Raw genomic sequence first — 13,306 nt, forward strand, 5'->3', positions numbered from 1 at the left:
AAAAAAGACTAGTAAACAGCCAGTAATAAAATAACAATAAAAACAGCTATAAATAGAAATAGACTAAAAATAATAGAACAAATTAAGAAAATGCAGTGCTTTAAAACAGGTTTAAATGTTTTTAACAGCAGTATCAAGTATTCAAGTAAACATTCAGAATGAAATGCAACATAAAACTACTGCTGGTCTTCACTGTATGATTATAATACATTAATACTTTTTAAAGCGACTAAAGTTACTCAGTCAAGAGCAGTGAGTGTTTTGTCGTTATGGTTGCTTGATTATTATAATGACACACTGGACGGCAGCAGGTCTATTAGCTTACATTTATACTTACAAGTCCGACATTTTAATACAAATCCACTTTTTTCGTTCACTTTAGACTTCACTCTCTGTGTTTACATGAATACCTCACCAAGACGGGCATTTTGGTGGAATTTTTAAATGTATTTGACCGTTCATGCACGCATACACATACACCACCTGTCAATCAAACAGGGCACAGCTGTTACCAGATCGCTAGTGAATTATAAAATTACTTTCAACAGCAGAATAAGAATATGAACTTTCTAATAAGCAATAAAGGCCTAGGCTATCACAAATATAGCCGGTTATTTTTTCGTTATTGACGTTTTAATCAGTCTGCTTGTCCGGTCGGGCAAGTAAAATTCTCTTTCACTTGCCCCTTCAAAAATCCACTTGTCCTGGAAAAGCGGACAAGCGTTAATGTCGAGCCTTGTGAGCCATCAAAGAAATGAAGCAAAAGTGGTTACCTGTGCTGAACTTGCTCCTCAGATGCTGAAAATAGTTACGTTTTCAGAGGCCGCTGGTAATAACGTTAACGTTAGATAATTGGTTCCAGTGCATGTGTGTTTGTGTGAGCATGCGCATGTACAGCACGGAGGGGGGCTGACTGACTGGGAGTGAGAGATGCTTTGCCGAAGCAATGGCACAAAACACAACATTACAAATCTTTTATGTTATTTTGAGAAGTGTAAAAATATTTCGGTTCATTATGAAACTGTGGCTTGATTTATTGCATCATCTCTTTGATATTTTGATACATACAGTATATGAATATGACCAAAACGGCAAGCGCTAACAATTAACTGTATTTAGACAAATGAACAAAACCTGACATTCACTACAGAAATTCTACACTACAGTGTTCACGATAGAAACAATTATCTGTTGACTGGTACAGTCATCGTGTTTTATGCAATAACAAGTGCACAACACTTAGTGCCCCCTCACTTTGAGAACCACTGCATTAATGATAGTTATACAGTACTGTGCAAAATTTTAGGCACTTGTGAAAAATGTTGCATAGTGAGGATGTCTTCAAAAATAATGCCATAAATAGTTTTCATTTATCACTTAATGTCATACAAAGTAAACATAAAAAAGCTAAATCAATATTCAGTGTGACCACCTTTGCTTTTAAAACAGCCCCAATTCTCCTAGGTACACCTGAACACGGTTTTTCTTGGTTGTTGGCAGATAGGATGTTTCAAGCTTCTTGGAGAATTCGTCACAGTTCTTCTATCTATTTCGGCTGTCTCAACTGCTTCTGTCTCTATATGCAATCTCAGACTGGCTCAATATTCAGTGGGGGGCTTTGTAGGGGTAATGACATCTGTTGCAGGGCTCCCTGTTCTTCTATTCTAATCTTTTCTATTTGCAAAAGAAATGTTTGGGAGTCTAACAGTTATATTTCCTTTTGACACACTAAAGCTGAAGATATAAATAACCATCTTAAGACAAATGCTTTTGTGAAACATCTTATGTGCCTAAGACTTTTGCACAGTACTGTATGTGCTGGGTCTCTAAACACCCGAATATGTAAGTGTTTGGTGAAATTCTCATGCATTCAAGGGTTAATTTGTTCCACAGCTCCTTTGATTTTGTATCAAGCTTAAGGATTGTTATATTTATGTTCTTCAGAAGTCAATAATGAAGAATCAAAAATAGGCACTAACCCTTTTTGTTCCTCAAAATCTTTCATTCTGCAGGGCTCTGGATCACTCATTTTCTCACTTTCCTCTTTAACAAACTCTGTCTCACATGCCATGTAGAGTTTTTGCTCCTGTACTACATCCAGCTTGTTTTTTCTTAATTTGTTCTTCTTCAATTATAAGGTCAGATCCCTACTTAACTTGTGCATTACCGCAACCTTCTGTTAGCATGGATGGACGACAGTCAGGGACGTGGTTTCCAGGGGGGATGGGGGGAGGTAACCCCCCCCCCCCCAATATTTATACCATGTTCAATGGAAACATGTAGATGCTTCATGCTGCAACGCCCCAATATTCAAGCCAAATCTACGCCCTTGACGACAGTGTAGAAACTTACATGTGACTGATGAATTGCTGTAGGCATGGCTTAAACAATGGGGTGAATTGTGATCGTGTGTGGGTGTAACCCTCCTATGGTATTGAAAAATGGCACCTCCCATTGGTATTCGTGGGCATTTTTGACCGGAAGGATCAGATGTGTAACCCTTTTTCTTGATGATGATGATCATGATACCATTTCTTCTTCCCTGAAGTAAGAACAATAAAATGATGCATTACTTTTGGGATTTTATGCTATTTTGATCTTATTTACAGATACATTTACATTACATACAAATTATATCATTAATTTGTATATACAAATAAGCAATTAAAAAAATATATATATATATAAATTGAAACATGAAGAAAATATGAGAATGTGATATAAATTGGAGGCAGATTGCTGCCATCTGGTGAACAAAATATAAATAACATGAATTGAACACCATGTCATGCCAGTAACAGTCAGTAGATGCTGTAGACACATACTGTGTAGTCTGATGGCTTGTTGTAACCTAATTCTATATTTTATCACAAGATATGCATTTGTATATATATATTTAGACATTATCAAACTATTATTTGTCAAAGTTTACCATTTTAAATTTGATTTGAAGTGTCAGTGTTTGCTGTTAATGTCATTATGCTTGCAATCAAACCTGACCATGGTGTTACAAAGAGAAGACACAGAATAAGCATTTTTCTACCAATAATTTATTTCAAACATAAAAATGTATTAACTCAAAGTAAATGCATAATAATGTCAAGAAAATGAACATCAAGAAACAGAAATGAACTGAAAAATTCAGAAAATTCAATTAGAGTATAAAACAAAAGAATCAGAGTAAACATTTTGCAATTTCAAACTTTATTTTGCAAACATGTGTATGCGTTTGTGTCAGATTGCTGTCATCAGCTGGAAAACAACAAATAACTTGTCACGCCAACAATGACCAAAAGATGGCCGTAGAGCTCCACTACTGATGACCTAGTACTGTGTGTGTGTGTGTGTGTGTGTGTGTGTGTGTGTGTCTTCTGCATTGTGAGTGTGTAATTGTCTCACCCCTTCATTTCTGAGTGTGTGTTTAGCATTATGAATGATTTTTTTTTTGACAAATGTAAAATAAAAAAAATGTTCTGTGTTATAGTCTCACCAGTTCATTATTTTGTGTGTGTGTGTGTGTGTGTGTGTGTTTTGCACTAGAGTATCACCCTGTAATTTCTGTCTGTTTTTTTTTTTTGTTTATTGATTGTATTTAACAGATCAAAAAAAAAAAAAAAAAAAGACTTGTTATATGGTCTTTCCCATTCATTTTCAATGGTCGGTCAATTTTGACCGCAAATAACAAAGGTGTCCTTTTTTTTTACAACCACTTATCAAATCAAGCCCAATTTTTTATTTTTTTTTCACAGAGTCTTGTACTGCTCAGATAAAGGAAACCACTTTTATTAAAGGAGGAAAAAAAATTTCGGTCAAAAATGTCCGAATACCATAGGAGGGTTAACAGAGTTATTAAAGCTTTTAAAAGTCTTCAGGGCTCTGTATAATGACAAACATCAAATTAATGTTGTGGTGAGCAAGCACATTCAAGATGAGAGTTGTTATTTTATATAAAGTAGTCATTCATACTATTTAAGTTAAACCAGTTGTTTTTTTTTTGTTTTTTTTTTTTTATTTTATCTGAAATGCTGCTTGTTGTCATGTTTCTGAACTGAGGTTTGTGTGAACTGTTGCCCATCACCAAACTAGATCATACAAATATTTATAATCAATTACTTTTAACTGTCTAAGGGAAGGGGAATAAATTATTCACTGCAGGAATCCACATGACACATTTAACACTCAATTACAGTAAATGAAACAGAGACTGACGCTCTCTAATCATGTACAATCAAAGTCAACATATGGAGTAAGATCACCAACTGCACACTGCCCATAGCTGGAAACTGATTAAACCAAACACACCAATGTCTTATATTAGTTTTTAGATTTACATTTCAACCCAGCAATAACATAATTAATGTACTCACAGCCTAATAACAATCAGATTTAAAACTGTTACATGATTCTAGAAATGGAGTTTAGAAGTTCAAACAGCACCATCTAGAGCTAAATCTGTGGCACGGTAAAACTTGTGTCCTAATTTCTTTTAGAAACTCATACAAAGTTATTCTGAGGATAGAACTGACAATACAAGAGTCACAGCCACACAGATATGTTTTACAAGTTCTACATGGATATAATGGGTTTTTGTTTTAATCCATTTCATCTTCTCATCTTGGGTTTATTTTTTTCCAAATCCAGATTGTGACAATTCAAGATTAGAATCGAATTAAATTAGAATCGAATTGACTATTTAACTTGCAATACGGAGCTGAGAGTTTCACTCAAAACAATGAAAATATAAAAAAACTTAAATTAAGTTTAAACTAAATAATGCAGTCATGTTTGTACGTTAATATTGAATTAATGAGCATGTTTACATGCACACCAGTCAGCTGAATACTCCAAAACATAAGCTTATTTAAAAAGACTGACGAAGCAAGGAAACCATGTTTACATGAGATTTGAAATAATTTCATTATTCTCTACTTTTGACGTCAAATGTTGAAGAGACATGTGCTCAACGTGTGCATACATTGGATAAGCCGGTGAGAACACAGGTAAAGGTGTTTACAAGCCACACGAAATCAGCATAATGGGCAAAAATGTACCCTTATCAATCGGTTTAATCTCACACCATTTATGACCTAAAGGAATGCCGTTTATTGCATTTACACGACCACAAGCGTTGTCGGCTTATTAATCATAATCGGTGTAAGAATGTGCATGTAAATGTGCTCAACTGTATTGAAAAAAAAAAAAAAGAGTTGTGTTTAGTTTAGCCTACACCTTTGAAAACAAGCCATCTAAGAGAAAAGACCAGATTCTGAAAAAAGTGCATGAAAGGCATGAAAACTTTCATAAACACTGTTCTACTGTTACCATTTCTTTCTGTTTAAATATTTAGAAATGATCAAAGATCACAGAGTGCACTTTTAAACCGTGTCACAGAGTAAACCGTGTTTTTTTTTCTACAGAACTCAGTTTCGTGGAACGTATTAGCATGAAGTTAATTCAATCCACATTTTTTTATTGTAGAAAGTTGAATACAATGTTAACACCCTGTTAGAACTCGAGAGTAACTTCACTGTTTGTTTGGAAAGCCTTCTTCTTCATTTCAGTTAGTAGACTTTGTCTTATGATTCTTGATCCATCCTTTGGTTTATCTGGATATCAAACTTTTCACTTAAAGCTGTTGGCCAGACGAGGTGCTTAGCTGCGGATACACCATTGGGCAACTTCTTTTCTTATGAACCCTTAAACCACCTGCGTTGGTGAAACGCCTCCCACATGAAGTGCAGTGATATGGCTTCTCTCCAGTATGCACTCGCTCGTGTGTTTTCAGGCTTCCTGATCGACTGAAGTTCTTTCCACAACATAAGCACTTGTGAGATTTTTCTCCCGTGTGAATTCGTATGTGATCCTTAAGGTTTCCTTGAAATTTGAAGCTCTTTCCACACTGAGGACACGTAAAAGGCCTCTCTCCAGTGTGGATTCTTACGTGATCTTTAAGATTTGCCTTAAGCGTGAAGCTCTTTCCACACTCAGTGCATGTGAAAGGCTTCTCTCCAGTGTGGATTCTTACGTGTTTTATAAAATCTCCTTTTCGTTTTGAACTTTTCCCACACTGAGGGCAGGTGAAAGTTGTTTTGGCTCGTGCTCTTTGAGCACGTTTTTCTGTGAATTTCTGTTCAGTCTTCGAGCAACTAAAATATTTTTCTCCAGTTGTGAAATGATTATGTTTCTGATACTGATGGTTTTTCTCCTCCAGTTTATTTAGTTCCAAAAGACCTGAAATGAACATTTAAAATGTCAAAACCCAATTCAATAATAAACGTGAAATTGAATATAGATGAACCCCAAATTAACAGACCAATCCTTTGGCAACGTCACCGCTAATGTCACACACAGAAGTGGTGGCAAAAACCGTGTGCAAACGGTAAACTTTTATCGGATTCTGTTATTGATAAATTATTTCGAAGGCACTTGTATCCACCTTATTTTGCAATGTGGAAGTAAGCAGCGGCTGCATTTCCGGCAAATGTGAGAAAGTTCTACTGGCATTGACCGCAGTGTAAATATATAACAATACCAGAGTTAGTGATCTTATAAACTATCACACAACCACAGGATGTACAGCAGAATTATGTGCCAATGTCTGATAATTTTATAACATCTGCCTTTATAGTAAAAGAGTAAGTAAATCATTCACTTGTTGCTGTGTGTTGTTAAAGAGACGGTAATAAAATCTGCTTCTTTCTTTACCGAGATCGTGATGATGCAGTGTTTCGTGTCTCCATGTAAACTTCCATTCATATGTACCTGCATAACCTCTGATGATGCCTTTATTTATTTATTTCCAAAGGCGATGTTTCATAAGCCATGCTGAATATATGATCTGCGTGTCTGTTTACTATACACTGCTAAGAAAGGGAGAATGCTCTCTGAAAAGAACGGAGAGTAAAATGCGTTTATTATTGTAGCAAGATGAAACAAGATGCCGTTTTGGTGCAAAGAAAGTTGAAGCAGCATTTTCCCGGCATCTTTCTTCTCTCTAATGGTTGTGTAAAGTTTGTGGAGGCGTGTCAGACGGCGCGGAGGACTGTCTGTGTCAGCGCCTGATGTCATTCATTCTGCCAGTGCAACAGTGTGTGATGAAACGATGGCAAAATGCGATAAACGGTAAAACTATATGTGCTCAAAACCAATGAGTTTATGAAAATCGTAATTGTTGATAATAATATGTCGACAAGCCTGTAATATAAAGCAGCATAATGTAGTATTTTTGCATAGCTAAAATAGCTGGAAGTGGCTTATACCAGAAGTGATGTGAGTTAATAGCATAGCTGTAATAATGTTCGCGTGAGTTGAAATGATCTCCTCAGTCCATTCAGCTCTGTTAATGGCTTGAAGCCACAGCCGTATCCAGGGCTGTAGCTAGTGGGGTGAAAGGTGGTAACGATTCTAGGGGCCCACAGGTCCAGAGGGCCCCATAACAAATTCTAAACTGTATTTTATTTTTTAAGGAATGGGGTCCTGAGCAATAGACAGTCAGGGGACCCAGAATACCTTGCTACGGCCCTGGTCGTATCCACCATATTTTTCAGCGAAACTAGGGCGCCGCCATTAGCAACACTGAATGTGGACCACTATAATAATTGTATAGCTATAAGAATATTTGTGTATTGATGATGGTTTTGTGTCATCCTTTCGTTTAATCGTCTAATTTGTCAAAGCTAACTTCCGACTTTCTGCCACCACTTTCTGCACATGCGCTAAAATATTTGTAAACAATGGGATTGGTCTATGATAGAAATCAAGTGGTGGTTTTTATTTTACAACTGCTGTTAATTAAAAAAAACTCTAAGTCAGTTTACTTTCAGTCTCTCCCCTATATTATTAATTATCATTTTTTTGTTCCACAGCTCCTAATATTTTGTATCAAGTCACCAAACCTGGTGAACTACCTTCATGTTCTTCAGCAGTCAATAATGAAGAATCAAGAACAGACACAAACCTGTTTGTTCCTCCATATCTTTCATTCTGCAGGTTCTGGATCACTTAAGTTGTATGTCATGTAGAGTTCATGTGGAGTTTTTGCTCCAGGAATAATTATTCTCTCTTGTTTCTTCTTCTATTTAAAATGAATGCCGGATCGCTACTTACAGTTACTGTGCATTATTGCCACCTTCCTCTTCTTCTTCTTCTTCTTCTTCTTCTTCAAGAGTTTTATGGCAGATTGAACACCATTCGGTGCATTACCGCCACTAACAGGACATTTTTAACCTCAAGAGAGAGAGAGAGAGAGAGAGAGAGAGAGAGAGAGAGAGAGAGAGAGAGAAATCCTGTCCTGATCCAAATCCTGGCAGAAGACTTTAAAAAAATGATATAACATATTTTGAGGTTTCAGATATTTTGTCTTTTGGGCCAAGAAGTGTGGATAGGAAATTGGTGATTACACCAATTTTCATTAATTTATCATATAATTCCTTTATCGCTTTATTAGGGTGACCATACGTCCTCTTTTTCCCGGACATGTCCTCTTTTTCGGACCTTAAAAAAGCGTCCGGCCGGGATTTCTAAATTTGCGAAAATGTCCGGGATTCGGCTTTAGTTGCATTAAGATGTGCATCTGGTCTAATTCTAGTGGTGGATCGTTCATGAACGAACGAATCTCTTATGTGACTCAGAAGAACAAATAGTCTCGGAGAGTGATTCGTTCATTTTGTGTTGGCTGCGCATGCGCATTGCGCAACCTCCGTTCATTTGTTACGTGAAAACCGCATAGGCGCTGTACAGGAAACGGAAATGATTAGTTCACCACCAAGTCTTCTGGACTTTATTTGAGTTTGCAGACTTTATCTCAAAATACAAAATACCTATTATATTAAAATAATTCAGTGTGGTTAAAAAGGCTATACCTGCTGGGGTGGGAATGCTTTTTAGAAATGGTGTCTATATGTCTGCACTCTCTGTCTGTCCTCCCAGACCTGAAAATACCCCAGTTGGCTCGATTTGCTTTTCCATGTTAAAATCTAACAATTATAAAATTAGATCCTTATTTCTGAAAGAGAATATCTCTACTCCTCCTGTTATTGGCTAGTGAAACAATCTCTTTAATAATGTAAACTGGACTCAAGTTTGGTCGTTGCCCCAAAAATCCCTCCTTACAAATAAGGTTAAGGAAATCTCATACAAAATAATTCATAGAGTCTACCCTACCAAGCAATTTTAAAAATGTTTTAAAGTGTTATTGAAATAAAATCCTCTTTCTGCGAAAGTTCTACTGAAACCATTTTTCATATGTTTTGGTCCTGCCAAGATACACAATGTTTCTGGAAAGATGTTGAGAGATTCATTGCTGATAATATTTAAACTTTTCTCTTATCCTATAAGTATGTGATATTAGGTTATTGTATTAAGGACCATTGCTCAAAGGATGTTGGTTTCATTATACATTTTATTTTATTTTTATGTAAATTTCATATCCATAAATGTAAATTCAAATGGCAAACCCAATTTTACAGTGCTTAAGAAGGAGATTAAAAAGTGCATTGATGTTATGTCAAAATCTAAAAATAGCAAAGCAATTAAAACAACTGCAATATGTTCTTCATTTAATATTTTCATATAAAAAGTATCTATTTATGCTTATTCAACAATATATAGATATGTACCCTCTCTGTGGTTTTCTATTATTTTTATTTTTATTTTTTTATAATCTCTATTGTATTGTGAAGCATGTGATATGTCTCTCTGTTGCAATATGGTAATTAATCTTGTACATGCTATGTGTTGATAATAAAGCATTATAAAAAAATTAAAAAAAACTCTGGTCCGAGTCGTTCGTTCTTTTATCACGTGACAACCGTATACGCTATGCAATGACAAAAGAACGAACGACTGCGACAAGAAGATTCCAGAGGTGAACTAATCTTTCTGTTTCTCATAATTTGTCCTTGGTTGCATTATACATTTTTCCTTATTGGGACTATAATCAAAGTTTGCGTAAGTAGACGTGTTGGGGGGGATTTGGCTATTGAAAATGTAACATTTTAAATTAATTCTACTCAAATGAACGAAATGAACGAAATGACTTGAATAAAGATTCATTCATCCGATCTTCCCATCACTATCTAATACTTCATTGTATGTGCGCGCATATTTGCATTGCTTTAAACCCTCTTTGTAAGTCCCGCCTTCTCGCACACCAATTGGTCGATTATAAGAGGCTTGCAGCAACTACTGGCCAAATTCCTGCCTGTCAATCTCTCCGCGAACGCGCGAAGCGCTGTTGTGTTCAGCATCAAACAGTTGCTTGACAGTGGCAGCAAATGACAGCTGAGTGGAAACAATGCCCAAACGAAAGTGCAAATTTACAGAAGATTTGTACAAAAAATTCCCATGCTTTCGTCCAGGTCGAGATCCGTGGGAAGCAGAATGTATGACATGTAAAGCTGGCACTTATGTGTCAGTTGTTAATAAAGGTGCAAGTGATTTAGAAGCACACATTAGCTTTGTGAAGCATAAAGGGTCAGCAAAAGGTGAAAGTTTGTCAGGTAAATAAACAAACTACTTTTTGCGACCAGGTAAAATTATCACATTGCTTAATTTTCCACGGCCATTCAAAATAATAGTAATAGTAAATGAAGGTACACTCATGGCATCAAATATTTTATTTTAGTACATGGACATTCAAAAGAATGTTGGAAATATTTATTTATTTATACAGTTTCAGACACACTACATACATCACATAATCCATCCAGATGTTGTCCTATAATATAAAGATTAGCATTCAATCTGCAATGGCCAAACCTAAGTCTGGACAACAATACTTGTCTGGCACCCTAGGCAAGATCCCTATTGGCGCCCCTGTTCTAGTGGGGGGGGGGGCCCTAGGCAACCACCTTGTTCCTACGCCTAGTAGAAAGGGCCCTGCTTGTTGTAATCGGTTATTTCCTTAAATGTATCTACCATGAGTTTTAACACGTGGCAGTATTGAGAAAAGATGTCTCCCCCTGCTGTCTTCTTCCCATTGTTGCTGCCATAGTATCCCAATACCTGACACTAGTTTACTTCTTATTTGGTTCTTCCAAATTACACTCTAATGCCTACTTTCTCTTGTTTTAATGACTCTTTGTCAAGTTTATCTGCTTCTTCATTGCCCTTAATACCATTATGTTCAGGTACCCATAAAAAACTAATGTCACATTCCGAATGAGTAATCCGGTGGAATCTTAAAAACAGATCTAAAGTCAGATCTGGCCTTGCAGTGGATTGTCTTTTCTTTATACAGGTTAAAACTGAAGAAGAGTCCAAGCAAATAGCCATCCTTTTTGGTCTAACATCCTCTGCTCATTCTAACACCCACAGAATAGCTACTGTTTCAGCTGTAAAAACAGACAAATCATAATTTAGTCTACTACCATATCTTCATCTTAGTTGAGAAATAAACATAGCACAACTAGTCAGATTACTATCAGGATCTTTGGATCCAATGGTATAAACTTTGAATTGATTTCCATTTAGTATATATATAATCATCAGCTATTTCTTTGAGCGATAGATCTACTTTATCATCATTAATTTCATCAAATATGAAAAAATCCATAGCTACTGTAGGCAGTAGCCATCCTGGGACTAAAAGCCCTTCCAGGATTGTTAGCAGGAGCAATATTTAAAATCTTAAACTTTTCAGACAACACCTTGACACACCTCACAGCTTCTGGCACACTGTAACTTGGAGTGACGAGACCAAAATAGAGCTTTATGGTCACAGCCATAAGTGTTATATTTGGAGAGGGGTCAACAAGGCCTATAGTGAAAAGAATACCATCCCCACTCTGAAGCATGGTGGTGTCTCACTGATGTTTTGGGGTGTGTGAGCTCTAAAGGCACGGGGAATCTTGTGAAAATTGATGGCAAGATGAATGCAGCATGTTATCAGAAAATACAGGCAGACAATTTGCATTCTTCTACACGAAAGCTGCGCTTGGGACGCTCTTGGACTTTCCAGCATGACAATGACCATAAGCACAAGGCCAAATTGACCCTCCAGTGGTTACAGCACAAAAAGGTGAAGGTTCTGGAGTGGCCATCACAGTCTCCTGACCTTAATATCATCAAGCCACTCTGGGGAGATCTCAAACGTGTGGTTCATGTAAGATGACCAAAGACTTTGCATGACCTGGAGGCATTTTGCCAAGACGAATGGGCAGCTACACCACCTGCAAGAATTTGGGGCCTCATAGACAACTATTACAAAAGACTGCACGCTGTCATTGATGCTAAAGGGGGCAATACACAGTATTAAGAACTAAGGGTATGCAGACTTTTGAACAGGGGTCATTTCATTTTTTTCATTGTTGCCATGTTTTGTTTTATGATTGTGCCATTCTGTTATAACCTACAGTTGAATATGAATCCCATAAGAAATAAAAGAAATGTGTTTTGCCTGCTCACTCATGTTTTCTTTAAAAATGGTACATACTGTATATTACCAATTCTCCAAGGGTATGCAAACTTTTGAGCGCAACTGTATAATGGCTTTTCCCCCATTTCAACTAATAGTGCATGGATCGGAGTACTTTTAAAAGCACCACTACATTTTCATAGTGCATTTGCCTGTACTACATCAAGCTTTTTAAAATTACATTCTGCAGCTGATCCATAACTGACACCCATAATCAAAAATAGACCAAATCATAGTTTGAAAGATAAGTAAAAGTGTACTCTTATCTTTCCCCCATTTGTAGCATGTTAAACATTGCATGATATCTATTGTGTTTTCTATTATTTTAATAATGTGTATTCTCCAGGTTAATTTGGGATCCAACCAAACTCCTAAATATTTAAAACAGTCAACTCTTTCAATTGGAGAACCATATAATTTTAAATTACCCTCCCATTGTTTCCTAGACTGGCTAAAATATATTTTGTCTTAGAAATAGATATTTTAAAACCCCATTTTATTGGCCAGTTCTCCACCTTCTTTAATACTCCCTGTAGCTTTTTCATTACATACAATCCATTTTGTCCTTTTGCCCAAAGTGCCCCATCATTAGCATATAGCGTGGTCCCAATACCTTGACCTACATCTGAAAAATATCATTAATCATAATATTAAACCATACTGGACTTATCACACTTCCCTGTGGGGTCCCATTACTTATATGAACAATATCTGATAGCGTATTACCCACTCTAACTTCTATAGTACGTTTTTGTAAGAAATATTTTATCCACTAATACATTCTTCCTCCAATGTCATATTCTGCTAATTTGAAAAGCAGACCCACCCTCCAAAGCATATCGTAACCCTTCTCAATATCTATATACAGCTATTAAACTTTCCTTATTAGCC

General features: G+C 36.3%; 1 protein-coding gene across 3 annotated transcripts in view; it reads right to left on the reverse strand.

Moving 5' to 3' along the window:
* Positions 1-258: 258 nt before the first annotated feature.
* LOC127429280 (gastrula zinc finger protein XlCGF49.1-like) overlaps positions 259-13,306 on the reverse strand; it is a 28,476-nt gene continuing 15,428 nt past the window's right edge. The window contains exons 1-2 of one of the 3 annotated variants that reach the window (XR_007895252.1): positions 7,958-8,543; positions 259-2,542 (exon numbers count right to left, since the gene is read on the reverse strand). Coding sequence is in view for 2 of the 3 variants with exons in the window: in XM_051678232.1 (XP_051534192.1) it covers positions 5,627-6,231; positions 7,958-7,982 (630 nt within the window). In the remaining variant the exon portion in view is untranslated. Of the gene's footprint in view, positions 2,543-3,008; positions 6,232-7,957; positions 8,544-13,306 lie in introns of those variants that run through there. The other 2 variants (XM_051678232.1, XM_051678234.1) reach the window with 2 other exon arrangements.

The sequence above is a fragment of the Myxocyprinus asiaticus genome, chromosome 38, assembly GCF_019703515.2.
Source record: "Myxocyprinus asiaticus isolate MX2 ecotype Aquarium Trade chromosome 38, UBuf_Myxa_2, whole genome shotgun sequence".
Lineage (NCBI taxonomy): Eukaryota > Metazoa > Chordata > Actinopteri > Cypriniformes > Catostomidae > Myxocyprinus > Myxocyprinus asiaticus.